Genomic DNA, 26,836 nt, shown 5'->3' with positions numbered 1-26,836 from the left:
CACTTGACGCGTCAGGAAGTGTACTGTGCGCCAATGGTACCCGACATAGAAACTTTTTTTTTGGTCGTCGTCGTCTTGTCTTCTCCACTTCTCCCCTCTTCCTCCATTCTGCTCTCCCAAATCAATTCGCACCACCGCATCCGATTTAAGGGGAGGAGGAAGATGACGGTGGGCATGATCAACGCGAACCCGGTGGTGCACGAGCGGACGGAGCGCGCCGCGCACCCGCACGCCGGCGACGCGCTCGACCCGCTCGACGTCTTCGGTACGGCAACACAGTCCTCTCCTCGCGAGTCCACCTCGCTCGGTTTCTTCTCTTCCGTTCTTGCTCAGCTAGTTCATAGCTTCGCGGAGTAGCTGGAGCTGATGGATGTGTGTGCTTTCGTGGCGCGGCGCGTCAGATACGGTGCGGGACATCAAGGACCCGGAGCACCCGTACTCGCTGGAGCAGCTCAGCGTGCTCTCGCAGGAGTCCATCTCCGTCGATGAGAAGCTCGGGCGCATCCAGTACGTATGCTGTATGCTGACTTTATATCCTCGCACTCTGTTGTTGCCCTTGTAATGTCCTTAAAAATGTGGTTGATGCGGAATGAACTCTCACATCTTGTGACTAGGGTATGTCGTTAGGGATTGAGCACTTTGTGGCGATTAAGACATATTGGCGGGCCTCTTAGGTTTCTCTGAATTCTCAGAGCCTTTGCGGGTTTGTGCTTGGATTGTGGAACACGTGCACAATCTGGCTTGCTGGATCTAGAATTGCTTCTTGACAAGAGAAATAAGACAGTAGGCACCTAGATGTATTATTTCTCTTCTCTCCTTGTCCTTGTTGATATTGGAGTATGAATGTATGAAGTACGATCAGTTGAGCAGGTTATGTGGGAATTGCCTATGCAGCTATGCTTGCTAGTGGGTCTGTGATAGCATCTCCAAGAGTTCTCCTAAATTTGATCTCCTACTTTCTCATATAGGTGTCATACTAAAAAAAAATATCCTAAAACATGCCAAGTGAGCAATCTGGGTCCACAATTTTCACTGATCTGGTCGCCGATGGGATAGTCTCCCACCGACGTGATTTCCCCCCTATATCTCAACCTCCTATATTTTAAAAACATGCCGCGTAAACAATCTGGGTCCACAATTTCCATTGATCTATTCACTGATCAGACCCCCCCCCCCCCCCCCAACCAAAAAAAAAACTGACGTGACTTCCCCCCTATATCTCAACCTCCTACGTTTTAAAACATGCCATGTAAACAATCTGGGTCCACATTTTTCATTGATCTGGTCGCCGATCGGATCGCCCCCCACTGACATGATTTTTCCCACCTGCAGAAGTGGTCGTCCAACCCCTTCCACATTTTGTTATCCTTGGCCTTTTGCTACCTGAAATGGAGAGCACAAAAGTTGATGGAATGATAATATCAATACTACATGTGCATCACTGCCCAAAGGGTAGAACATCTCAAGCAATAAAAATACGAAACAAAGTGCAGGCCTGCAGTTATGGGAGGTGCAGTGTGCGGGGCAGCCGTTGGGGCGGCACAATGCGCAGGAGGTAAGGGGAAAATGGCGAGGAAGGTGCAGGGCGGGAAAAAAGCGTGCCCAGCAGATAGGGTGCCAGCTGGATGATCCTAGATTTGAGAGGGAGGGAAGGTGATTTAGGATGCCACTAAATATAGGAGGTGATTTAGGGGGACTGTTGGTGAGGGTGATTTTTCTCCTAAAATCCTAAATTTGACTATAGGAGGTTTAATAGGAAGACTTTTGGAGATGCTCTGGGAGGTGTATAGATCTGAGCTGTTTCATCTATTTTTTTAGCATCCATGGTTATGTGCATGCATTTGCCAGTTTCCCTGACCCTGTTGTCTGCTAATCATGTCCATTCATGATACACACTCTCAAGGTGTGAGGTATTGAGGTTTTCTTTAGTTATTTGGGAGCATCTTGTGTTAACTTCATCTTGACCTGAAAAAAAGAACCCGAACTGCCTGACTGTAGGAATATGGAGAACCATATCTAACTTCAACTTATTTTCATCAATTGCTTAAATCTTGCAATTTCCTGCAGGATAACCTTCACTCCAACTGTGCAGCACTGCAGTATGGCCACAGTAATTGGTCTGTGCCTCCGACTTAAGTTGATGCAGAACTTCCCTCCACATTTCAAGGTGCTTATATGTTTCCCTGTTTCTGGAATTCTTATTATGGTGACCAGTTGAGACGCTTTATAATTCAGGGTATATTTCCCTGTTTCTGGAATTCTTATTACGATGACCAGTTGATATGCTTTAGAATTCAGTTTACTTCTATCATTGTATATTATGAAATACTCAGTCGGAGTGGCAGGATTTGATCTATCATTTGATAGTTAATGCTGTTCATCATAACCTAATATATATGCATATTTAAAATTCCATGAACATTGTGTGGACCAGAGCAAGAGAACCAAGCAAGGCTGCAATATAACATTCATGGAAGATTTTGATATACCGCCGTGTTGCTCGCCGTGCTGAGGTGCTAGCCTACGCCCAGCACGAGCCACCGGGCTGAGCCAGCCCGAGTTCAAAGGGTCACGGGCCGGGGCAAAAAAAAACAGCTCCGTGCCGGGCTGCGGGCTGCACGGCCAATTATAGCAATGCATTTCTGCTCCGCATGCCCTGCCAATAATAGCGGCCGGGGGCGCCCGCGCACAAGGAAACAAGTTGGATCGCGCGCCAGCCCGGGGCGACGGATGGATCGATCCAGCAGCTAAAACGGGCGGGACGCCTCCTTTCCCGCGGAAAAAGGGAGCTCCCACCGCTCGCCACCACTAATCTTTCATCGTTCTCCACCCTACCCCCGCGGCCGGGCACCAACGCCGCGGCTGTTCTCCTGCGCTCCCTCCGGCCCTGCTTCTCGCTCGTAGGTGCCGCCGGAGCTTGCTTTTGGGGAGGTAATTCATGAGCTAGCTTTATTTCCACCATCGATCACGCATGTCCGCATTGGTTCTGGATCCTCGATCTGCTTGTTGCCGATTTCTCTCGATCTGGGGATCATATCCATCAACGAATCCGTTTCCGATCTTCGATTTCTTTTCGTTAGCAAATCAAATAATTTGTGCTGTTCCTCTCTCTGATAAGAGAATGTGATCATCTGTCCTGTGATGCTGGGGCACAAAATGGCGAATGAATCCAGGTCGTGCGGCATGATCTGCTGACCGCCCCCAAATCAACCCCGCGCATCGTCGTCATCCAGTCCGGCGAGGAGGAGGAGGAGGAGGAGGAGAGGAGCCAGAGATGTCTTGCTGCGGAGGCGCCGAGGAGGACAGCTACGGCCCGCCGGCCAACCAGGCGGCTCCGCCACCCAATGCCAACGCCCCCGGTACGGTACAAGTCATCGTGTTCGCGTAACGCACGCACGGGTTGTCGATCGATGAGCTCGATCGCGTCACTGATCTGACACCTCCGCCGCCTCCTTCTTGATCCATGGATGGATGCAGGCAACAGAGGCGGGCCGAGGGGGCCGGGCGCGCCCAGGCCCGGGGGCCCCGCCAAGCCCGTCAGCATCGACGTGCCCGCCATACCCTTCGACGAGCTCAAGAAGATCACCAACAACTTCAGCGACCGCGCCCTCATCGGCGAGGGCTCCTACGGCCGCGTCTACAACGCCACGCTCAGCGACGGCCGCGCCGCCGTCATCAAGAAGCTCGACACCAGCGCATCGCAGGACTCCGACTCCGACTTCGCCGCGCAAGTGGGTACCTCGATCACCGTGCATCATCTTCTTTCCTTCCGACGACAACGCAAGAGTCCTTATCGTTCATCCTCCTCCCTAACGCTGCCTGTGTTCTTGCTTGCCTCGATCGTCTTTACGCCGTAGATAGCGATGGTCTCCAAGCTCAAGAACGAGTACTTCCTCGAGCTCGTGGGGTACTGCTTGGAGGATGGCAACCGCATGCTGGCCTATCAGTTTGCCACCATGGGTTCTTTGCATAACATACTACACGGTGTGTACGTCGTCTCCTCTGATTTCACTAGCTCTGATCTGCTGAGACGGCATATTGATTCCAGGATTGTTGTGCAGGGAAGAAAGGAGTTCAGGGTGCCGAGCCCGGTCCGGTCCTGAACTGGTTGCAGCGAGTGAAGATAGCTTACGGAGCGGCGAGAGGGCTAGAGTACCTCCACGAGAAAGTCCAGCCGTCGATTGTGCATCGAGATATTCGGTCCAGCAACGTTCTTATATTCGACGACTTCAGCTCCAAGATTGCTGATTTCAACCTGACCAACCAGGGGACCGACACCGCTGCCCGGTTGCACTCAACCCGTGTGCTAGGAACGTTTGGATACCATGCCCCAGAGTAAGACGATGCAGAATAACATTGGCTAACAATTTGTCGCCCTGCTTTTGTAGCATTAGCCTCACTCAAATTGGTGTTTGAATCATTTTCTCAGATATGCTATGACGGGCCAAATCAACCAAAAGAGTGATGTATACAGTTTTGGTGTGATTCTCCTAGAGCTACTGACAGGAAGGAAACCGGTCGATCACACCATGCCGAAAGGGCAGCAAAGTCTTGTTACTTGGGTAATATCTTTTGTTCATCCCCTTCTTGAAACTCATATGCAGAATGCCAATCTCCTGATGACTCTGAATGTCTTAACAATCGCGCGAGTAGGCCACTCCAAGGTTGAGTGAAGATAAAGTGAAGCAGTGTGTTGATCCCAAGCTCAACAACGACTACCCTCCAAAGGCTGTCGCAAAGGTACACAAGAAAAACTTCTCACGCATGGATCATCTGTTTTCAGGAATGCATTGCCAGATATGCTACAGGGACTCACTGATGTTGTTTCATTTTTTAGCTGGCAGCTGTTGCAGCGTTGTGCGTTCAGTATGAATCCGACTTCCGACCGAACATGACCATCGTCGTGAAGGCAATCCAGCCTCTTCTAAATGCTCCCAAACCAGCCGCTCCAGCAGCGCCACAATCCTGATCAATCGGATGAGAGTATTAGTCTTGCACATTGCTGATTCCTGAACTTGGTTCCCCTCTGTTTCTGATTGCAAATGTATGTTTTAAGGAACCACGCATCCTTGCTCCATCAGTCCAGCGCCTATGCTTCTGTAAAAAGCCACTTATCTGCCAGTACTGCAGGATACATATAGGGGAATTTTGTAAAATGTTAATCTGGTACGCTGAATTAGCGTGTTTTTTTTGTATGTCTCGTGAGTGTGACATAACATGTGCATTTTTTTTGCAAGTCAATGCTGTTCCAGCTAGAAAATTGGCAAGACTTCCACATCCTTCTTATCACATAGAAAAGAAGAGCCTGCTAAGTACCAACTGGTGTGTTGAATAATATGTGCAATTGTCCTGTTACACGCTTACACCTTGGTATGTTCAACTGCCCTTTCCTGGCTTCCTTCTAAAACACTTGACAAGCATTGCCCAGCACATCCTTTGATATGACACCATCTGAGTTCGATCACGGAGAGGAGGGCAATCTTGCAATATTTCCAGATGAAATACAGCCAGAGACACAAGAATGAAACTAAATCAGAGCAGGAGCCCATTGGCTGGTTTTCATAATATAGTTGCTTGGATCCTTTTTGAGCCTCAAAATTTTAAGACAAGTGCCTAGTTAGCAATAATGACTATTTATTTTGAATTGATATAGGATGGTATAATACAGTATTTACACCTTACATTGGCTTTCCCTATCCTATGAAAGTCTATTGGCTGGTTGGCCTTCAGTAACTATGCTGCAACTGAGCAGCCAGTTTTTCTTTATTTTATCACTTTCTCTGAGCATTGGTCATTACAGAATATGGCAGACCCCACTTTATAAATGGTACTGTTTTACTGGAATGTGTTCAATCACCACTAATTCAGCGTAGCACCCCTTTTACACAGTTATTCTAATTTATGTTGAATTCAGACATCAAGGATTTATGCAATCCTTTACCTTTGGACTAATTTTGCAGGTTGACATCAAAGTTGCCCCGGGGTCTCTTGCCAATGAAGAATCAGGTGTGTGCATTGGCAAGTTTCTAACTGATATACAGGCTAATATCTTAGAATAAAATATTATTTGGCTCAGTCACTATCCTTGGGCCCACATACTTTCATAAAATCTTTTTTCACCATAAATCTGTTTTGACGTATCAAAATGTGATAGCCAGTCTTTGTTCCTATTCTTGAACACCATACTAAGCATTATTTGGTAAACGTATTTAAAAGAATAACAAGGGCAGCACATTTAAAGGTTGGTAAGAGATGATATGTTGCAGCCTATCAGCAGAGATGCCATTCTGTCCAGACTAACATGTAACTAGTAGACTCCGTGCAATAATGTGTTTTTCTTCATTTATCTTTGTTTCAGTACTAGGTTATCAAAGTACCAGGCTATTTTTTTGTTAGACTATAGCATCTGTTTGCATATTTTTCTTTGTTTGTCTGCACAAGAATATACTGCTGAATATTTTCAAATCATATGACATTCTACCGTAGTAGGCCACCTTTACCAGGCGCCTTTTCTATCAGCAGAATACCAACATCGTATAATGCAATTGCAAATGTGACTTTTAAATATTTAACATGTGATTGTGTATGAAATGGCAGTAAACAAGCAACTGAACGACAAGGAAAGAGTTGCAGCAGCCTTGGAGAACCCCAACCTACGCCAGTTGGTTGATGAATGCTTATGCTCCAATGATCCATACTCACATTAACTTATTCCATCCTGCTTCGCAAGTCACAACCTGCCTGCTGTACAGTAATAATCGTGCATGCTGTAGTTTGCCCTGTATGCCGTATCTGGCAACATAAAATTAACTGCCCAAGCCATCCTTTTTGCCGTTTAAAATGTATGCATCCCAGAATATGACCAGAGTTCGTGTGTGCCTGCGTATGTGACATTAGCACTCCAAAGCAAGGGTAGTATGCTGTAAAAACTTATCTTTGTTGATTATTTGTACCATAAGTCAATTATGTTCTTGTTATGTTAGGTTCCCAATTCCTACCATAAGTCAATTATGTTCTTGTTATGTTAGGTTCCCAATTCCTGTATCACTGCCCGTTATACCAGAAGTTAGTCATGTTCTTGTTATACAGTATTGTTTTTGGTCAGCTGCTCTATCATTTGCTATCTGCTTTGAGGGAACTCACAAGAAGAGGAACCGCGCGGTGCGCTTTGTGCCCTCTAAAGTCCATAGTTAGTAAGAAAGTGTGTTCTGATGTTTGCAATTGGCTATGCAATACCTCTGTTCCGATATAGTTTGTGTCGTGAGTCGAAACACTGCCGGAAGTCATCCATGTGGAACTTGCTCTGTGGAACAATGGATGACTTGCTGGTCCTCTCTTCCTTTTCACTTTTCAGATGGAAATTTTGCATCAAATACTCGTGTTAATTACAGCAAATGACTGAGGGTCAGAGTAAACATCATTTATGCCTTTTCCTAACAGATGCTACTACTACTACACAACATCCACCTTTTTCTGTGAGAAATTTGAATGAAAAAAAAAAGAGTGCAGCTGGGCGTGTAATGAAAATGATGTCACAAAGCATTCTAACCAACCACACCATGGTGGTTGTCGATACAATGACTAGAATCATTCCACTATGTCTCCAAAGGGGTAGAAAAAAAAGGGAGAGATGATTTTCTGATGTTCGTTCGTAAATCATAGCCTAGATGAGATACGAGGTAATTTTGAACAAAACTGGGAAAACTTCTTAGCTGCTCATCAATGACCAAGAAATCTAGAAAAATCTCTTAATGTTCATCATGACAAGCATTTCCCACCACTCTATCCCTGTTGACCTGACTGTTGAATCCAAACGGGCAACCCACCTTGTGGACAGGAGGAAGAGGGAAAAAAAAACACAAGAAAAATTTCTGCCGCAATTAATCAAATTCTGGGACCGATGGAGATGGGAGAGAGATATTTTGGAGGATTGAGTGGATGAATTGACTAATTGAGGCGTGAAGTGGCAGTGGCCACATCCCCCACTCCACGTGTGCGGGCAATGGATGTCGGCAAAAATCTGGTCCGCTGGATCTGTGGGCTCGGATGGCGAAAGCCGTTGATCTTCTGTGCATGAGTAGTGTTCTGATGAACTTTTATGTGGATTGGAAAAAATTATTTATTTACAGTTTCTTAGACCAAAATAAATTTTATAGGATTTCAATTATCTTGACAAGATATAAAAAATAAGTGGCCTGAAGCCATGTTATAAACGGAGACAGAGGAAGTGAGGGAAACTTCTGACGGAGATTAAGTGGCTGAAAAAAAATATTTTTATTAAATCTACCCCCTTCAAACAAACTAGATTTTCTTTTAAGAAATACTGTCTCCATCATCCATTGCCGTCCCCCGACCTTGTTCCTCCCCTCGTCCGCGTGCCCCGCATCCCGGCTTCCGGCATCGCCCAACGAACCATTCCGCCTGACCTCGCCGCCGCACGCATCCCGAAGGCTCCTGCGACGGGAGCTCGTCGGCTGGAATTCCGCTCCTGTTGTCGCTGCCCGCTGCCTATTGCGCGCTGCTGCTGCCCCAGGTGCGCCGATCGATCCGGACCTGGGTTGATTCATCCGTCGTGGTAAGGAACCCTTATCGTGCTTGGATCGACTGTTCTAAGAGTCAGCTTGGTCCTGGTCTTCTCTCTTTGATTAGAGCAATAGAATCCAAATCCTTCTCTAATTTCTGGAATGGATACTCTAATTATTGCAGTTCGCTGATTTGGGGATTTCTTTGCTGCGCGGTGGATTGCTAAATCCTGTTTTGTTCTCTAAATTTCTTTGGAGGTTCAGCCCCACGTTAAATCCGCTCCCTTTAGGGATTCGATTAGGAGAATTGATCCTTTTCTGTTCGGATTATGTGTGCGTGGTAGCGATTTGATTGGTCACTATTACTTCTAGATATTGGAACTAGAGTTCTAACTGTTACGTTATGGAGTTAATTATAGTTGCATTTGTTGTCAATTGGTCCCGCTTCCAATACAAGTCTAGCAAAATTTGACATCTTGGTCTGGTGGGTAAATTTGTGGCCAAGTTAGCATGTTTATGTTTGTGTTGCTTCAGTCTAACAAAAGATTCCTTTGTTGATTTCTATTGCACTAAACATTTGCCGTGTTGCTTTTGCAGGTACTAGAATTGAACTGTCCTTGAGGCTGCAGTTAGAGAGGCTCTGGTAGTGTGTCTACATATTTATGTCTGTGTCAATGCGATAAGAATCTGTCTCAATTAGATATAGAAAGATGGGTGACGGGGTGGCTTTTGAGGCGGCGAGGAAGATTATTATGCACCCACTTTATGCGCCCAGGTCTTCACCTTGGCTTGACTTGAAGGTGTTCTACATTAGGGTGAGCAATTGTGTGGTTGATGAGTCTGCACCGGAGCATCTCACGCTCAACCACATCCCTTTGTCGCCTGATACGGTTATTGAGGTGAATGGCCAGCGGAGCAGCATGCACACTGAGTTTATATCCTCGTCACTCAGGAGGGACAGGGTTGACAAAAAGACTGAGGAAGCTACATTTGTGAGCACGGATAATATACGGATGACAGGGAGTGTGAGGTTCCAGGTCTTTGATAAGAATGATCTCTTGCTCACAGGAGATTTGGATTTGTCCAATGCCAATGGAGTAGTTGGGGAATCAAAGAACAGTAGCAAGAAATGGAATATGAAATGTCAATCATCAACATCATGTAATGGCTTCTTGAAGGGAAAACTCTCCACAGGCTCGGAATATGTACAGCCAGTGATTGAAGTTTATGTTGCTGGCACTTTCTCTGGCACACCTATCATATTAACAAAGGCAATCCAGCTTATATCACGGAGGAAGTCTGAAATGAAACTAAAGCTTGATTCCATCCCTGAGAATGAGGCAACTGAACAACAGAAAGAAGAGTCTGCTGAAGACTCTTTGAAGGTACTTACCATCTGTACCGTGACCATTCTCAAATGCTTTTATCCAACTACGATCTCATATGTGCGCTTTTAGCCTGAAGCATACAAACTTTTGTGCTTGAAACTTGGGGGTTCTGAACTATTTTGGCTTTAAGAGACTTTCCCACTTACCGCAGTTATGATTTATGAGACAAATGTGAATTATTCACCACAAGGGAACAGCTATGATGTAACTTGTTTACTGTTAACTTGTTGGTTTAGTCGATTTGACCATGCTCAACCTACATGTGACAAGAAATATTTCTATAAAATTGCTCAATTAACTTTTTTCCGATGTATATATGTGTTGCTATGTTGGTGTTATTTAAGTATAGTTACATATCTCCATATTTGTTTCATTTCTCATGTTGATGCCCACGGGCCACCAAACCACTTTATACATAGCTTCGTGCAAACTTATTCTCCTGAAAGAGAGTTTACCGGATATTGGTATCATGGTTGATTGGCCGTATAGTGCATTTGCTCCTAGAACAATTTTTTTAATAAAAAAGAAACGAAAAACTGAATGTTGTTGCTGTCTTGCTTCATGGTAACTCTTTTACGAGGATGACTTGGAGATAATAGTGAACCTCATAACAGCCATTACATCAGCCTAGTACCTATCTTGCAATGAGACCTTTTGTGAGGTGCACTTGGATTGGTAGGTCCTTCGGTCAATTTGTTTTGGGCAGATTCATGTACATCTGATTGCTGGTCTACAGCTCATCTGATAAAAGGACCGGGGGAAGCAGTTGAATATTCAAAGTGCACGTGCTCTGGCATGCTCATATGCTCATTGGTACTGGGAGCTTAGGTAGCTGATTTCTACTGTACCGCAAGACAGTGTGTCCTATCTCCTATGAGAACATCAAGAGATCAAAATTTGACCATTCCATCACTTTTGATCTTTAGCGAAGGAATCTCATTTGCAAATTTGCAACAATATAATTTTGTCTACTGAAACTCTGCAAATGAGATTAGCAGTAAATGCATACGGATAGAACATGTGAAGAGAGATCATTAGCTGTGCTAAGAAGTTGTCTCATTAGTAGAACAACCAGCTGTACTGTTATTTTTATATGGGAAGATGATTTCTCACAACCAGCTTTACTGTTATTTTTATATGGGAAGATGATTGCTCAATGGAAATTCTCCAGTAAATATGGATATAACAATCAGGGTATTAATGTCCAATGTTAGCAATGAAGATTCTTAGCTCTTCTGCGCAGCATTGAGAAAACGTTCACTGTATTCATGGATATACAGCATTCAGCACATTAATTTACATATAGTTGTGGGCCAGTTCATGGGACGTATTCTTTAAGCTGCTTGGTCCTACATATCCTATGTAAAGCATGATGCATTTATGATTTATGTCACTGCCATATGATAGCGTACTTATCTTTCCTGTTACTTGCTTCAGGTATCAGAATTCCAGGATTCCAAACCAGAGACGGATGTGGATGTTGACTATAACAGTTTGTACTCAAGGCAGGACTTTCTAGAGGGTGAGGACGGTGAGCTTTCATGGTTTAATGCCGGGGTCCGTGTTGGAGTTGGAATCGGCCTTGGCGTTTGTGTGGGTATCGGATTGGGTGTCGGCTTGCTGGTCCGTACATACCAAAGCACCAGTAGGAACTTCAGGCGCCGACTGCCCTGATCGCCAAATGATCCCCATGAATGTAGATTTGTATCTACCTTGGTCTTGTAGGAAGCTAACTGTCCACCTTTCCTGTCCATGCTATAGACATAGATGAGTGCGGCTTTCTGTTCTTCCCTTTCTGCAGTCTCTCTGGGTATCTGATGCTTTCTTGTTTGCAATGCCAATCATTTTTGCTCCTTGAGATGTAAATATGAGTCCAGTCAAAATAATAAGAGTGAAGTCACTTGCTGTTACTGTGAACGTCCAATGGTTCTCTCTGCATTCTGGGATCTTGAATTAAATGTGTTGATGAAGGAACTTAAGTGACCGACAATTTGCTGTGTGGTGTGAGGGTGATGTTGCACCAAAAAAAATTGTGGAAATTTATGTGCCATCTTGTACATAAAACTCGATTAGGTGACCAGTTCATGTTTTTTTGGAGCTTTTTCCAGATTTTGTGCCATCCGTCTCTTGTGGGTGCACCTGCATCGTGTGATCTGTGCTCACCTTTTAGGTTTAGTTTGTCTTCAGAACATATCTTGTGTTGATTTTCTTTTGTCAACCTTTAGTGTGCAAGTTGGTAGTTAGAATTGATTAATGGTGCATCCTGTTTGTAGACCCTGGAGTGAATCTCACATTCTTTTGCTCTATGTTTTGCACCAATGACCGTTCAGAGTCGCGCACAAAGAATTTGGAGTGATTCTTGTAGGCCCCTTGGTACTGAGGCTGTTATAACTGCCCCTATCATACACTGTATTAGCAAGCTCAAACTCTGAAAAAAAATAAGAAAAATATAAAGATCTTTGTACCACAAGACGTAAGCATCTTTCCAAGCTTTTGCAGTACTGAGGAATGCTTGTAAATCACATCTTCATCTATCACCCCTTGATTAGCTCTCTAATATCTCTTTTCTTTCAAGATAATAAAAAATCATAACCTATCCACCTTAAAGGCGTATCAAGAAATATATATAAATACCCATAAAGATGATGTCACAGCAAAGTCCTTTATGGTTTCGACAAATCCACATCATGGTCAAATGAGATCACTCCCACTACCACCTAACCAAAAGCTACTGCTAGGCTACAAGAGAATCCGAACGCAAATGCCACGTCTCTGTTCAACCGGGCTTTGCTTGCGAAGGGGGTGAACTGGGGATGCAACCAGAGGCTCCTGTCAGCAATGGAGGCCGTGGCTTCCAAGGCAATCCTCTCACTCACCCCCAACCGAAAGCATCTAGTGCGAGAGATTGACATGGCGGCTCTCTCCGGACGAGACACCCCACCCTCCGCCTCACCCCGCCGCAGGACTCGGTGAGGTTGAAGACAACGAAAGCCCTGGAACGCCCACGCGCACCAACCCGAGGGAACGCCCCGTTTTGTCACGCACCTAACTGAGAGGTTCATGGTGCAGTGGGGGAGGGGGAGGAGCAGTAGGGCCTCGGTTCCTCCTCCGCGGCGGGGAAATGGCAAAGGTGCCTGATCTCGGCTCCGACTTCGCCCAGAAGCTGCTCAAGGACCTCCGCCGCCGCCGGGAGCGCCTCGGGTTCGAGTCGGCGCCGCCGCCGGCGCAGCGGGGAACTGCGAACACCGCTGCGCCTCGGGGTAAGTTTTGCCTGCTCGCCGGGGCTTTGTCCGTCGGTGTTTGCTTTGCACTGGCATTGTGTTCTTCGCCCTCTTTTTCCTTTTTCGGGAAAGTGGCTGGCACTGTGTTTTTGCTTTTGTTACAGTGTTTTCTCTCTGCAACTAATGTGTGCACTATGCAATCTGTTCCTATTTTTGACGCATCATACTAATCTGAATGTGCTGGAATTTCATTTTTTGGATGTCTGTCGTCAAGATAAATTGCATTTGTTTATTCAGAAGAGCAGCAAGTTCAGATGACAAATTGACAATACGTAGTAGATTATTCAGTATCTGTCCATGTTCTGCAGATGCCTATTCAAATTCTCGGAAACCAATTCAATTTCAGAAGCCACAACAAGCAGCTCCGGCTCCTCGTGTAGGAAGATCAGAAGCTGCAACAAACAGATTAGTAAGCAGCAAAGTCCCAAACGATCATATGTTTATTGTGCTCAATTTTTTACCTCCCATTTCACGATCCTTACCGGTTTCCTCTGCACCTGCAGTACCGGCAAGGCAACAGCTCCATTGCCGGAGGCAGCAAGCCGCGCCGCCATGACGCACCGCCCGTTGCCCACTCGCACGCCATCGTGCCGTTCCAAGGAGGAGGAGGCAGCAAGCGGACGACGCCCGCAGCCAACACCGGCGTCGACATGCAGATGGCGCTGGCCCTCGCGCTCAGCAATAGCGGCAAGCTCCACAACGTCCAGCTCGTGGCGCGTCAGGGCACCGGGGCCTCCATGTTCTTCGGCGAGCCGGACAGGACGACGACGCAGGCGCGCCACCTCCTGACTCCTGGCGCGCACGTCGGCAAGGTGGCGATCGGCGTCCAGAAGCTGAACGACATTCTCATGGCGTACTCCTCCGGTGGCGTGAGGAGAGGATCGGTTGAGATCGGGAAGCAGCTGCTCAGAGGCGCCATGGACTTGGAGGAGTCCCTGAGCATGCTTATGATGCTCCAAGATGCCTCGGATTACATGGAAACCTCAGGGGAAGGCAAGGTTCTGCTGCTGGAGGGGGGCAAGGAGAATTGGAAGAGCTCGACGCCACATTCGACGAGTTCTGCTTCTGCAAGGTTGGTGGAGATCGTTGATGATGATTCAGAGACCGAGCAGGCTGACAATGCAAGGAGCCCATCAGATGCTTTTATGCAGATCGTTCCTCACAGCTTGTCTCAGAATTACAGATCAAACCAAAGCTCACCTTTGCAGTTTACTGCTGTCACAAACAATTCCAAGAGCAATGCTACAAGTGGTGAGAAGGATGATTCAAAGGTGAGGATGCCCAGTCTGATTGCCAAGCTGATGGGGCTGGAGAACCTTCCATCGGCGAAGGCGGTTGCAGAGCGCAAGGGGACAGAGAGGTTTGTAAAGCCTGAAGCAGTGCCAAGAAGGGCGACGGCGAAAAATGCGATGGTTGGCACATTACCAATACGGATTATAGCTTCAGAACGGGTGCCATCCAAAGGACAAAGCAAGAATTTTCAGACAAGGGAGTGGAACATCAGCCTGACAAAGTCTGAAGAACCTGTACTGTCGAATAGGTTTTCACATCTCATGTCTGACAAGCAAACAAGGCAAACTATGAGACAGGTGTTAAGCAAACAGGAAGGCACAGATAGAAGAGCTAGTCTAAGCCAAGTAGTTGATGACAAAATAGTCCATCAGGACATGAAGCTGACTGAAGACAGCAACCAGCAAAAAACAGCCATCAGTGCAGGAAAAAAGATGAATTTCCTTCAAAGATTTAGGAAGAATGCAAAGAACAAACCAGTCACAGAAGAGAAAGACATTGTTCAAGAAAATAAACAAAATCTCGGAAAGAAGCAAACCATAAGCATAAAACAGAGAGACAGTGAGGTGAAGCCAAGGAGGACAAGGGAGAAGTTTAACAAGGAGAACCTTGCCACTCCTGAAAGCAAGGCTCAAGGAAAGAATGGAAAGACTGCCAAGACAGATAAAATGAGAAGGCAACCACAAAGTAAGCTGACAGATAAACACATCATGGACATCATGGAAAAGAAGGTGCAGAGTTATAGTCGAACGACACAGAGTGAAACAGCCAGTCAAAATTATCGCCGAACAAAAAGTGAAACAGCCAGTCAGAATCTAGAACACAAGAGGCCACTGAGATCCGAACCAAAGCGTACGAAAGAGAAGTTTGAATATATTGCAATGACAGAACTGAAGAATGCAGAGGAGACAAAAGTAGATGATACTGGGGCTCCGAAACCGTTGGACAACACTCCCAGTGATGATGGTGTATTCAAACAATCCACGGTAGAGATGAAAGATAGCAACAGTACTAGTGGGATTTCAGCAGACCAATCTGAAAAGCAATTCACTGAAGAAATCAATGATCCAATCACTACTGTTGAACAGACCACTGCTGATTCAATTGCTGAGGAAAATGTAAGTTTGATGAATTGGAGCATTTTGCATGAATTACTGCAAAAAGAATTTTTACAAAAGTTTATTTAGGGTAATTATTACGGAAGTATTGCATCTGCTGATGATGTTTATTTTGCTGGTCCAAACATGCAGGATGCTAGAGTTGATCACACATCCAGTGAGACTACACAGATACTAGAAACTATTTCTGAGGGAGAGCTGCAGGAGCAACAACTGCAACAAATGACAGAAGTGCATGATCAATCAAGAAATGGTATGCATACTCTTGATTTGTAACTAGAACCAGTTGTTTACTTTATAGTAATTGAAAGAATTTCAGAGCAATCTACATGCCTGAACCAGCATTGGACAACCTTATTCTTTTATTGCAGGTTTGGATCATATCATGAAGCCCGATAACCTGACAGATTCGAAAAATCACAAGATGATTGTTGTTTCATGTGATTCATTCACAGAGAACCAACTCTTGCTTACGGAAATGTTGCTGAAGGATCCCTACTTACTTGAAACTGCCAAGGCGATAACTGGATTCCATGCTCCAGTCAGTGCTATCCATGTTAACACAGGGAAGTGGTTAGACAAAGGAAACGAGGTTCTTTCAGACGTAGGACGGGAAGTAATCAGAAGGAAAGGTAAACGAACTGAGGCGATGGTCGACGTTAGCACGACGCGCACTGCTAACCTGAAACTACAGACTCTGAGTGATCTTATCAGAGAATTGGACGGCGATATTCAGTCTCTGAACATCCCCAGGAAACTGCATCAACAGAGTGACAATAGCACAGCTGAAAACTTGAAAATGGTACTCCTCAGTGACATTGAACATACACATTCTGATGCTAACTCAGTGTGGGACTTTGGTTGGAACCGTCTGCGGGACCTGCCAATCGAGAAGAATGAAGTTGTCAAGGATTTAGAGAAGAACATATTGGGTGGCATCATCACTGATGTAGCAAGGGAGCTTATTGATGTATCGTTACGCCATGGGTGCTGTGCATGTGAGGCTTGACTAACTGTGTGAGGCTTGACTAACTGGGAAGTGTTGCAAACTTAGGCTAGTTCTGAATATGTATGTAGGTTTTCCTGTGGAAACAACTTTTATGAGTTTCTGTATATAAAAGAAAAGAGGGTGCGTGCGCGCGTGTTCTTTGCCAGTATTCAAATAAATAAGATATTCTAGTATCTGATTGTAATTTTCGCGTTCGTGTGCTGCTAAATAGGTTTCTACTAATGACTGTAAGCAGCAACTCTCTGTTTTCATTGTACATACCTCCAGATTTTGTGCTGTATTGTGACATCACAATCAAAATTCTTCGGTGTCTAACAAATTAATTCCAGCGTAACGAAACGGGAAGATAGCATAAGAATTGGGATTGGACACTGATACCAGCCTCTTGGTCTTCCTCGGATGGACTAGTTGCACTTTGAATACAGTTTACTGTAACTGGGAACTTGAGAGGAACAAAGCAGAGTTGCGCAAACATCGACGGAAAATGGAGACGTTTCTTCAAGATGAGCGTTTGCTGGTGGTCGGCAACCAGGGAGAGATCCCCCCTGCTACGTTTTTGCAATTGCACATGCCACATGCGCACTCGCGGGCGCGGCCTCCCGGGCTCCGAGCGCGTGTCGAACTCCTCGTGCGCCCGCCCGAGTCCGAGCCCAGACACTCCGTATAACCACAAACGCCCACCACCAAAATCCATGCAAGCTTTGCACGAGCATACTTGACCGAACGTGACGGCCATGTCGTCCGCCAAGCTCCGCCGACGTGAGTGCCGAGCAGGCAACGGCACAACGACCGCGGCGGCATCACCGCTGCCCCCGCCGCCGCCGCCCATCCCGCTCGACCCACTCCTCGAGATCCTGGCGCGCACGGACGCGACCACGGTCGTCCGCTGCGCCGCGACCTCCAAGCCCGTCCGCCGCGCCATCGCCGGCCCGGACTTCCGCCACGCCATCACCGCCCGCCGCGCCACGGACGGCGGCGGCGGCTTCGACCCCTCCCTCCTCCTCGGCTTCTCCTGCGTGCACCGCGGGTCCTGCACCGACGACCCCGCTCGTGTCGCGCAGCAGGCGCTCCGCGGAAACCGCCTCCGCTTCGACGCCGGCCTCCTGGAGGCGTTCGAACCCGTGGCCGCGCGCGGCGGCCTCGTCGTCCTCCGCCAGCGGGAGGCAGCCAGCGCCCCCAAGCTGCGCGTCTGCAATAGCCTCACCGGCGACACGACCTGCCTGCCTCCTGCGGCCGTGCAGGACGAGTACCCGCCGGCGTTGGTCGCGGTCGGAGACGCCGGCCGCTCCTTCGAGCTGCTCATCGCCGACCGGTGCCTGCGAACGCAGACCTTCTCGTCCAAGGAAGGCAAATGGCGAGCCGTCGTCGACACCCGCCTCCTGCCGCGCCATTGCTACGACGTTCCGTCCGGCAATGGCGCCCACCCCGTCGTCCTCGGAGCCGGCACCATCATCCACTGGCTGTGCCACAGATGCCTCGACCCCGGCGTCAAGGTCCTGGACACCGGCACAGGGCAGGCGACGCAGATCGAGCTGCCCCCGGACTACCTCACCAGGGTGAGGTACTCCCAGCGCCTCGACACGGGGTTCCTCCTGGCCGCGTCGCCGGACGGAAGGCTGGGCCTGCTGGTCCCGGAGGCCGGCGCCATAGCGATGTGGACCCTGGCGGAGGACGACGGCTCGGCGAGGTGGACCCGGCAGGTGGTGATCCGGAGGCAGGCCATCGCCAGGGCGGCCATGGAGGGCCCGAGCTACTCGGTGCGGTTCCTGGGGTTCGGGGAGAGGAGCGGCGCCGTGATGCTGCAGATGGAGGGGGTTGGGCTCGTCCAGCTCGACCTGGGATCGAAGGAGGCCGTCGTCCTCGGCCACGAGTTCAAGCAAATCGGCCAGACTGACCTGTTTCAGCTGTGCTTGCATGAGACCGATTTGTGTTCGTTGCTCCAATCCATGAAACCTTTCTGATGAATTCGTTGATGGCCAACCTGTTTATTTTTTGCTTTGTACTATGCGCTAATAAAGCTGTCTGCTGCATGACTTCAAGAACTACGAAGTGTATCATGGCGGCTCCAATAGTCTAGCTCAAAGCTCTAGCTCAATCAATTTTTTACTAGTTGAACAGTTTAATAAGTATACGTGGAGTGCAGAAACAACTCTCTCACAGTGACGATATTCAAATCTATCTTGTACGTAGAATCACATCAACAGGAGAATGAGCTATCAAATGACTTATATCATTGGAGACGTCATAGCAATAAGGGCTCGTTTGGTGCCGCTCCATCTGCCTCCGGCTCTTGCACTGTGCATGGCAGGGGTGTGAGAGAAGCTGGAGCCAGTGAAGCCAAAATTTGTGGCTCCACCAGCTCTTTACTGGTCTGTGAGGGGGAGAAGGAGGGGAGAGAAAACCGGCTTCCGTGAACAGTGTAGCTAAATATAAACAGTGACGTATGGTGGAGCTAGAAGTGGCGGGAGCTTCACCGAACTAGCCCAAATTTAATAGATATGGTTGTTACGTTCGTCGAAGGGACAGAATGTTAATAGCAATAAAGACGTCAAGCTGTCAAGTACTCAAGTTGTTCAGCCCCCTGCCGCCATCATGTCTGATGCACTGGAGCACACGGAGAATGTTACTTTGAATCTTTGATCGCTTCCTTAAAAAAAAAACTTTGATCACTGTGAAAGATACGAGCGTGTTCAAACCTTTCCTCTGACTATTTTTACTATTTTTTTAACTAAGGAATAGCGCTGATTCATTTAAGAAGGAAAAACTTTAAAATTACAGCAGTTACAATATTACATAAATAAATGGTTTCCCTGAACTCTAACTAGCATTAATAAAAGAGGATACACTAGTCCAATTCAGGGCTACCACACGCACTATGACGCTAATTTGTCTTCCTTGTCATGGTCAACATCTGCGTCGGTTGCTGGCTTCTTCCTTCGAACACTCGGTGATTTCTCTCCTTCCAAATATTCCAAGCAATGAACATTGGATAGACCGCCACTGATCTTCTTTCTTCTTAGTATGCGGTGCCAAGGATCGCTGCCACCGGTGTTCAGCATCAGCCACGTCTCCCTACGCCACTTACCTTTCCTCTGACTGGCCGGGATGAAAATTCGCAAGTGACCACTGGCTGCTGCTTGACGCCGCAGCAATTGAAATTCACAAGTTGAAGATCCTTCATTCTATACGGGATACCTGCTACAGTTTGTTTTTAAGTTTATGAAAGATGACACAGTTGGATAAATTAAATAATGCTGGCACAGGCGTGCAGGTGCAGCAGCAGCCGGCTTCTTATGTTCAGAATCCTTTTTTGAACATGCACGGTTTTGATCGCCATTCGCCAATACTCAGCTTTGACCCCGACAAGACCTGACACCAAACCCCCTCACACGTCCACGTTTTCCACGCGTGTCCTGTTTTTTCCATTAGGTGAGTCAGCCTAGCCTCTGAATGCAGCCACCAAATCTCGAGAGTTGGAGGAGCCGGCCGGGCGGTCAGATTATTGGAAATTCGCCGGGTAGAAATTAAACAAACGCTGCTGCCGCAAAATACAGAAATCATGAGATGAGCAAGGCCATTTCGTTAATTTCTAATTTTCTAGACAAGAGAAACACGTTGCATTTGAAATTTCTAATTAAAATAGCCTGATGATGGACTAATTAACTAATCCTCCGTGGAGTTGGGCTGCTGGTAATTAAATAACCACATGTTGACCGCCATGCGGGCGTATGGGCTTGTGGACCTAGTCAGTGCTGCGTACAGGTGTCCACACGTGATATTCATAGTTCGTTAGACGAAGAAGATGGAAGACCAATCAAATGCATGTTCAACTGTTTAGGCGGCTGCTGTCTGAAATAACAGAAAAGATAGTTTATACAAAGGCTTTAAAATATATGGTACGAGCTGTAGTAGCTACTCTTAATCGTGTCCATGCCCACGTACTTGCCGCCAATGGCACTAGATTAGTCCCACTGATGCCAAGTGACCATATTGATCTCCGTGTAGTTTACTATAGTTGGAGACTTCGAGATCAGCTAATTAGGCCAGTTACTAGTAGATTTCTAGAGTTTTAATCTCCCAGCTCAATTTTACCTGTAATTAACATAAGTACACAATATGATTACAAAACTAATTTCAATATAAATGTACTCGTATGATTTTTAAATGCTCAAATGTAATAATTATACATTATGCGCAAAGTTTTACGGCCCAAAAAATGTTGGAAAAAAAAATCATTACTGAAGGGCTTGACAATCTGAACAGGCAAAGACTCGTCTAGCAACGTCGAGTCGTCGACTAGCACCCATCAGCGTCAATCAAACGTCATTTTTTGCTGGCAGAAAAGAGAAAAATACAAGCGCCGTGTAGCACAGCAAACTAGTGGTAGCTGCTTGCACTGTTCACTCAGCCACGCACGGTCACGCTGCCACGCATTTCTCTGCCGCTGCTGCTGCGGGCACACTGCAGAACCACAGCGTCCTCCCAAAGGGTCCCGTTCCGTCAGCAGCATGTGCCATCGAAGCCTCGTAGCCACCCCACCACCGTCGGCTTCAGCTCCATTTTCCACGGCCTCCCCTCCGCTGTTTTGCTTTTAATAATCTATATAAACCCTCCGCTGGTCGTCTCGTCTCCGCCGCGATTCCACCAGACAAGAGAGACCAAACAAACTTGGCATCCGCTTCGGCTGCGGCGGTGCCCGGGTCCCCGGGGCACGGTACGGCGGGAGGAGGAAGAGGAGCCACCGACCGATGGGCTCTTCCGAGGCCCCGCTGCTGATCCCGCACCCGGCGGGCAAGGAGGACGCGGAGGCGGAGGGAGGGAAGAGTTGCTTGTGGTGGCGGCGATGCGGCGGCGCTTGTTCGGAAGGGTGGTGGGGCGAGGCGACGGCGGAGGCCGGCCGGCTGGCGTCGCTGGCGGCGCCCATGATCGCGGTGGCGCTGCTGCAGCTCACGATGCAGCTCATCTCCACCATCATGGTCGGGCACCTCGGCGAGGTGCCGCTCGCCGGCGCCGCCATCGCCAACTCGCTCACCAACGTATCGGGATTCAGCGTCCTCGTAAGCCCAATTAACCCCTCCCCACCTTTTTTTTTGTTTTATTTACTTTTTTTATTTATTAAGAAGAGACGCGAGCTCGACGACTCGGCCACCCGCTACAGGATTTGGACCGGTCTGTGTGCTGCTTGCTTGTGATCACAGCTTCCCCAGTTGCCCTGATAGGAATCAGGATAGGAACGTGTGGCACTGTGGCCGGCCGGTGCAGTTAGTCTAGTGGCCTTGTCGGCGTGCGGCCGGCGCCGGCGAAGTGTTCGTGGGAATGCGCGGTCGTGTTTGCTTCTTGATAGTATTTGATGATGACCACAGATCGAATCACATCATCTCCGCTCTGACCAGAGGCACTGGTAGGAGTGAGGGAAGAACTTCGTCAAAAGGCACGCAGAGCGTGATGATGACCAAAAGTTACTCAATCTCGTTGCATTACTTATTAGTTATATAAGCTAAAGTAAGATGCATCAGTTACATGGGCTCCATCCACTCCTTTAGGAAGACTGAGCACTAAGTGGGTTGGAAGTACAAGTCTAAACTTGGAAACATGGAAACAGCAGAAAGTGGTCAAACAGGAGGGCTAAACTTGATCAAAGTTAAAGAAGTTTGACTTAGGACAAACATAAATGAACCTAGAGAGTATATTTTTACGAACTTGATGTGAGTTGGGAGCTTGATCAGATGGTAATTGTATCACAAACAGTTTTGCTTTCAAGTCCTTTTTAGTTTTTAGCCCTCAAATTGTAGCAATGCTCTTCCTCCATACCCTTCTCAAACTACAAAACCCCATCTTCGGATAGATAGAATAACCAATTTGAAGACCTGGCTGACAAAAAAAATTAATCAGATAATGATTGCTTCCGTACTTTATCCTGGTTGCTTGGTTTCTATTTATGCCATGTATTATTTATATTTTCGTTGCTTCATTCTGATACATTTGTACTTTTGATTAGATGGGACTGGCATGCGGATTGGAAACTATTTGTGGGCAGGCCTACGGGGCAGAACAGTACCATAAGCTAGCTTTATTTACCTACAGGTCTATAACTGTACTCCTTATTGTGAGTGTGCCCATCGCCATTTTATGGGTTTTCATCCCGGACATACTTCCTTTCATAGGTCAGGATCCACTAATAGCAAGTGAGGCTGGGAGGTATGCCTTGTGGCTTATCCCTGGTTTATTCGCCTTCAGTGTGGCTCAATGCCTTTCAAAGTTCCTCCAGTCTCAGAGCTTAATTTTTCCCATGGTTCTGAGCTCCTTGACAACACTCACTCTCTTCATTCCTTTGTGCTGGTTCATGGTTTACAAAGTTGGGATGGGTAATGCTGGAGCTGCTTTAGCAGTCAGCATCTGTGATTGGGTTGAGGTCACAGTCCTTGGTCTTTATATTAAGTTCTCACCTTCTTGTGAGAAAACTCGTGCTGCACCCACGTGGGAAACTTTTCAAGGAATTGGCAATTTCATGCGGTTGGCTGTACCTTCGGCTCTTATGATTTGGTAAGGAAATGTTACTCTCCTATTTCCATATAGATGATGCCTTTGTTTGACATTTCCACAGTTTGGACTGCAAATCCTGTTCAATTTTCTTCGGGAATGTGACATGCACATACTTCATTAAGAAGTCCCATCTCTTATCCATAACCTTTGAATTTTCTACATGCACTTAGGGTGACCTAAAAAATATTTTTGAACTCGAAATCTTTTGGTGAGAATTAATCAATTTTCTTGCCTACAGTCTTGAATGGTGGTCATATGAGCTGCTTGTTCTGCTTTCTGGGATCTTACCAAATCCAGCACTTGAAACTTCTGTGCTCTCTATATGGTAGGGATAACTGTAACTATGAAGCTATTTAATCATGTGCTACAAAGCCTACTAAATTAATGTCCTATTTGAATTTTGAACAGCATATCTACAGTAGTATTGGTGTACAATCTCCCATATGGCATTGGAACAGCTGCAAGGTAGGACCAAGCATATGTTGTTATCATCATTCATCAAATCATATCGCTTTCTACAATCGATGACATAATATCTGCTGTTTCCATGTTTCAGCGTGCGTGTATCAAATGAGCTAGGTGCAGGGAACCCAGATGGCGCCCGCCTAGTAGTAGTTGTCGCCTTATCCATTATAATTTGCACCGCAGTTCTGGTGAGCGTAACTCTTCTATCGTTGCGCCATTTCATCGGAATTGCTTTCAGCAACGAGGAAGAGGTTGTAAATTATGTCACCAGAATGGTGCCATTGCTTTCCATTTCAGTTCTTACTGACAACCTCCAAGGAGTCCTTTCAGGTATCTACTTCTGCCCTCCATGAACAATAATCTATTGTCAGTTGCACTGTATAAACAATTGAACTAAGGTCTGGTTCAATTTTTTTTCCCATCAGGTATTTCTAGAGGCTGTGGATGGCAGCATTTAGGTGCCTATGTTAACCTGGGCGCATTCTATCTTGTTGGCATTCCTGTGGCGCTTGTTCTCGGTTTTGCATTGCATCTAGGAGGAGCTGGGTTCTGGATTGGCATGATAGCTGGTGGAGCTACGCAGGTCACTCTCCTATCAGTGATCACTGCAATGACAAACTGGGGGAAGATGGTAGGTTCTCCTTTCCTTTCTGATAATTGTTGCTTCTCTCTATTCCCTTAGCCTTGGGTGATGAAAAGGAGTACTCAATATGGCTAGGGATAGAGACCCTGTTTCTGAAAAGAAAATTTGCTAGATAATTATTTTCCCTCAACATTTTTTGAAACCAGGCAATTTGAAACCTGGTTGCACAATTTCTGAAAAAAAATGGTGCAAAAGTTTGAACATAGTTTTACAAATTTTGGAAGATGTTAAAATTAATGAAATCTAGTTCAGTAATTTTGCTAATATTGTCAATTATATCAGAAAACTAGTTAAATATTTTTTTAAAGTATTCAAATAATTTTCTAGTTTTTGTTCACTAAACTTAGCATTTAGTGAATGTTCACCAGTTAGTAATCCCCCAAAACAAAAGAATTGCCCTAAAAGTTCATCCACTTTGGTTTGGGCTATAAAGTATTTCAATATATTGTAAAGTTCAAATAAAGTGTTGCTGAGGTCGTATTGGTATTTGAGGTTTAGAATATATTTACATATATTAATCACATTCTGAAATCCAACGGGAAGGGTTTAGAACTTTTGAACAAGTAGTTATTCACGACTATATTTTTTGAGTATTTCACTCGGCAAAACCAAACTCCAATTGAAATGAAACTTGTGACACATAAGTAACATCGTCATATTTCCATAATCTAAATATATGTTCTTATTACTTGTTTTGCTTTGTTATTTGCAGGCTGACAATGCTAGGGATAGAGTATTTGAGGAAAGTCTTCCAACACAGGCATATTGATCACATGGACTTAAGAGTCATACCCAAAAATTTCCAGCGTCCTAGGTGATCTTTTTTTTTGAAAGAGGTGTTCATGTTCCACGGATATGTAAAAATAGTGTTATTTTGATATTTACTCTACACTAGCTAACTCGATTCACGAGGAAACAGCTCGTAGCGTGGTGGACTGGTGGTGAAAGCGTGATGTTATGACTTTTACCTAAAAAAAAAATTAAAATCCAGTTTCTGGTGTCCACGGTTTGCAAATTTGTACACGGGTGCTTCTATTGGTTCTATTTGTACAAGGGATCTGTGTGCGAGTATGGTGCTCATTCGTGTGGGTTGTCTTTGTTATTGGAAAGCTAACTCAACCCATTTAAACCATCTTAACGTGTATAAGGCTAGGGAGAGTCCAAAAATGTTGTTTGAAAAGATTCGGTGGACTAGTTGGATTTTCTGTATGAGAACAAACGTCCATATGGTTAGCTCATGTTCGTATACAAGTTCACCATCTCTCATCGACAAGTTAGCTCGTTATGAGACGCTCAACAAGGCTAGTAAATGAGATGTAACCCGTGACACTCCTTTATGACCACCACGTCTCAACAAGCGCGCGCGGCAATTGCTGTAAATCGGCTGCAGTTCAGATTCCATTCCAAGAAGCTGAAAGTTCTTTCACTGAACCTGGCTGCCTCTAGCTAAAATCAGCTATACAAAATGCAGATTACTGCTTAGAAAAAAATAAACGAAAAAAAAAGTACCACGTCTCAACAAGCGCGCGCGGCAATTGCTGTAAATCGGCTGCAGTTCAGATTCCATTCCAAGAAGCTGAAAGTTCTTTCACTGAACCTGGCTGCCTCTAGCTAAAATCAGCTATACAAAATGCAGATTACTGCTTAGAAAAAAATAAACGAAAAAAAAAAGTTCCGTTGCCGGGACTCGAACCCGGGTCTCTCGGGTGAGAGCCGAGTATCCTAACCAGCTAGACTACAACGGATCCTACCCAAACTCTGAAATTATTGTATTCAATCCTTTATTATGGTGAAGAACGCCACCTAGACTACATCAGGTAATGGCACCGTTTGTCAACCTGATCGATGTTTTAGACTCTCAAGCATGACACCAGATGCTGGAACTATGCCTTCGGCCGGCCTTCACGGTAGCTGAAACCTCCATTAAGCAGAGACAGACAGTTTTTGTCTGCAGTAATTTAAGGAAGACAGTTTGGTTGGTGGAAAACTGACCAATTGGAGTAGGTCGTAACGAATGAACTGAAACTGATGAACCCAGAGGCCCGATCGAGCTCTGTTTCCTGTCGTAGATCGAATTCGTTCCGACAAGTTTTTGGTTTATTTAGATCGCATTGACAGAGCACCGTTCCGACAAGCCTGATTCAGAGAGCACTTTCCTGCAGCGGATGCAGTCATTCTCATCACCGTGCGTGCAGCCGCCCGCCACCTCCGACGCAAACACTCTGCAACCCAGCCACCGTCCGCCGGCTCCCCGAGAACGTCCACCACCATCCACTTCTCTCCGTCCATCCCTGTGCATCTCGAAGCGGCGACGCCTGCGCGCGGCGTCCCACGGCGTGCGTCTTGCTGTGCTCAGAGTCAGGTCGAGCACACGCCGTGCTGTTGCTGCGCCAAGCGCCGGCGCACATGGCGTTCCGGGAGCGGCGCCGCCGCGCTGGGCCGTCGGGACTCGGGAGGCTGAGATGTCCGGTGCAATGGAGCCGGCGCGTGGAGCGAAGGGCGCGGTCCTCTTCCTCGCTTCCGTCACGGCGTCGCAGCGCGCCAGCGGGTGGCGTTGGCCACGACCAGCGGGAGGAC

General features: G+C 46.6%; 6 protein-coding genes and 1 non-coding gene across 7 annotated transcripts; 6 read left to right on the top strand and 1 right to left on the bottom strand.

Moving 5' to 3' along the window:
• The first annotated feature begins 128 nt into the window (after positions 1–128).
• On the top strand, positions 129–6,977 carry LOC140220098 (protein AE7-like 1). Its single transcript, XM_072291291.1, has 5 exons — positions 129–265; positions 402–507; positions 2,068–2,167; positions 5,961–6,006; positions 6,598–6,977. Exons 1-5 carry the CDS (start codon positions 163–165, stop codon positions 6,705–6,707), a joined length of 465 nt encoding a protein of 154 aa, XP_072147392.1. The 5' UTR covers positions 129–162; the 3' UTR covers positions 6,708–6,977.
• On the top strand, positions 2,071–5,241 carry LOC117837980 (probable protein kinase At2g41970). The gene is made up of 8 exons (XM_072291290.1): positions 2,071–2,167; positions 3,174–3,359; positions 3,478–3,731; positions 3,858–3,984; positions 4,062–4,335; positions 4,430–4,562; positions 4,654–4,740; positions 4,838–5,241. Exons 2-8 carry the CDS (start codon positions 3,275–3,277, stop codon positions 4,967–4,969), a joined length of 1,092 nt encoding a protein of 363 aa, XP_072147391.1. The 5' UTR covers positions 2,071–2,167; positions 3,174–3,274; the 3' UTR covers positions 4,970–5,241.
• A 1,352-nt stretch (positions 6,978–8,329) lies between the features above and the next one.
• Positions 8,330–11,827, top strand: LOC117837982 (uncharacterized protein At1g01500). Its single transcript, XM_034717827.2, has 3 exons — positions 8,330–8,575; positions 9,120–9,907; positions 11,348–11,827. Exons 2-3 carry the CDS (start codon positions 9,233–9,235, stop codon positions 11,582–11,584), a joined length of 912 nt encoding a protein of 303 aa, XP_034573718.1. The 5' UTR covers positions 8,330–8,575; positions 9,120–9,232; the 3' UTR covers positions 11,585–11,827.
• Positions 11,828–12,675: 848 nt separating this feature from the next.
• LOC117837978 (uncharacterized) lies at positions 12,676–16,792 on the top strand. The gene is made up of 5 exons (XM_034717817.2): positions 12,676–13,170; positions 13,500–13,600; positions 13,695–15,599; positions 15,732–15,852; positions 15,971–16,792. The coding sequence occupies exons 1-5, from the start codon at positions 13,032–13,034 to the stop codon at positions 16,606–16,608; spliced, it is 2,904 nt and encodes a 967-aa protein (XP_034573708.1). The 5' UTR covers positions 12,676–13,031; the 3' UTR covers positions 16,609–16,792.
• Positions 16,793–17,342: 550 nt separating this feature from the next.
• Positions 17,343–18,650, top strand: LOC140221525 (uncharacterized). Its single transcript, XM_072291292.1, has one exon. It carries the CDS (start codon positions 17,343–17,345, stop codon positions 18,567–18,569), a length of 1,227 nt encoding a protein of 408 aa, XP_072147393.1. The 3' UTR covers positions 18,570–18,650.
• A 2,575-nt stretch (positions 18,651–21,225) lies between these two features.
• Positions 21,226–25,261, top strand: LOC117839646 (protein DETOXIFICATION 12). Its single transcript, XM_034720035.2, has 7 exons — positions 21,226–21,665; positions 22,607–23,151; positions 23,390–23,476; positions 23,560–23,616; positions 23,708–23,946; positions 24,042–24,247; positions 24,972–25,261. Exons 1-7 carry the CDS (start codon positions 21,357–21,359, stop codon positions 25,026–25,028), a joined length of 1,500 nt encoding a protein of 499 aa, XP_034575926.1. The 5' UTR covers positions 21,226–21,356; the 3' UTR covers positions 25,029–25,261.
• A 670-nt stretch (positions 25,262–25,931) lies between these two features.
• On the bottom strand, positions 25,932–26,004 carry TRNAE-CUC (transfer RNA glutamic acid (anticodon CUC)). Its single transcript has one exon. It is a non-coding gene; the product is annotated as a tRNA-Glu (tRNA).
• Positions 26,005–26,836: the final 832 nt, after the last annotated feature.

This window comes from Setaria viridis, chromosome 9 (genome assembly GCF_005286985.2).
Source record: "Setaria viridis chromosome 9, Setaria_viridis_v4.0, whole genome shotgun sequence".
NCBI classification, from domain to species: Eukaryota; Viridiplantae; Streptophyta; class Magnoliopsida; order Poales; family Poaceae; genus Setaria; species Setaria viridis.
Note: the sequence above shows the minus strand (reverse complement) of the source record. Positions and strands in the feature narration are given on the sequence as shown.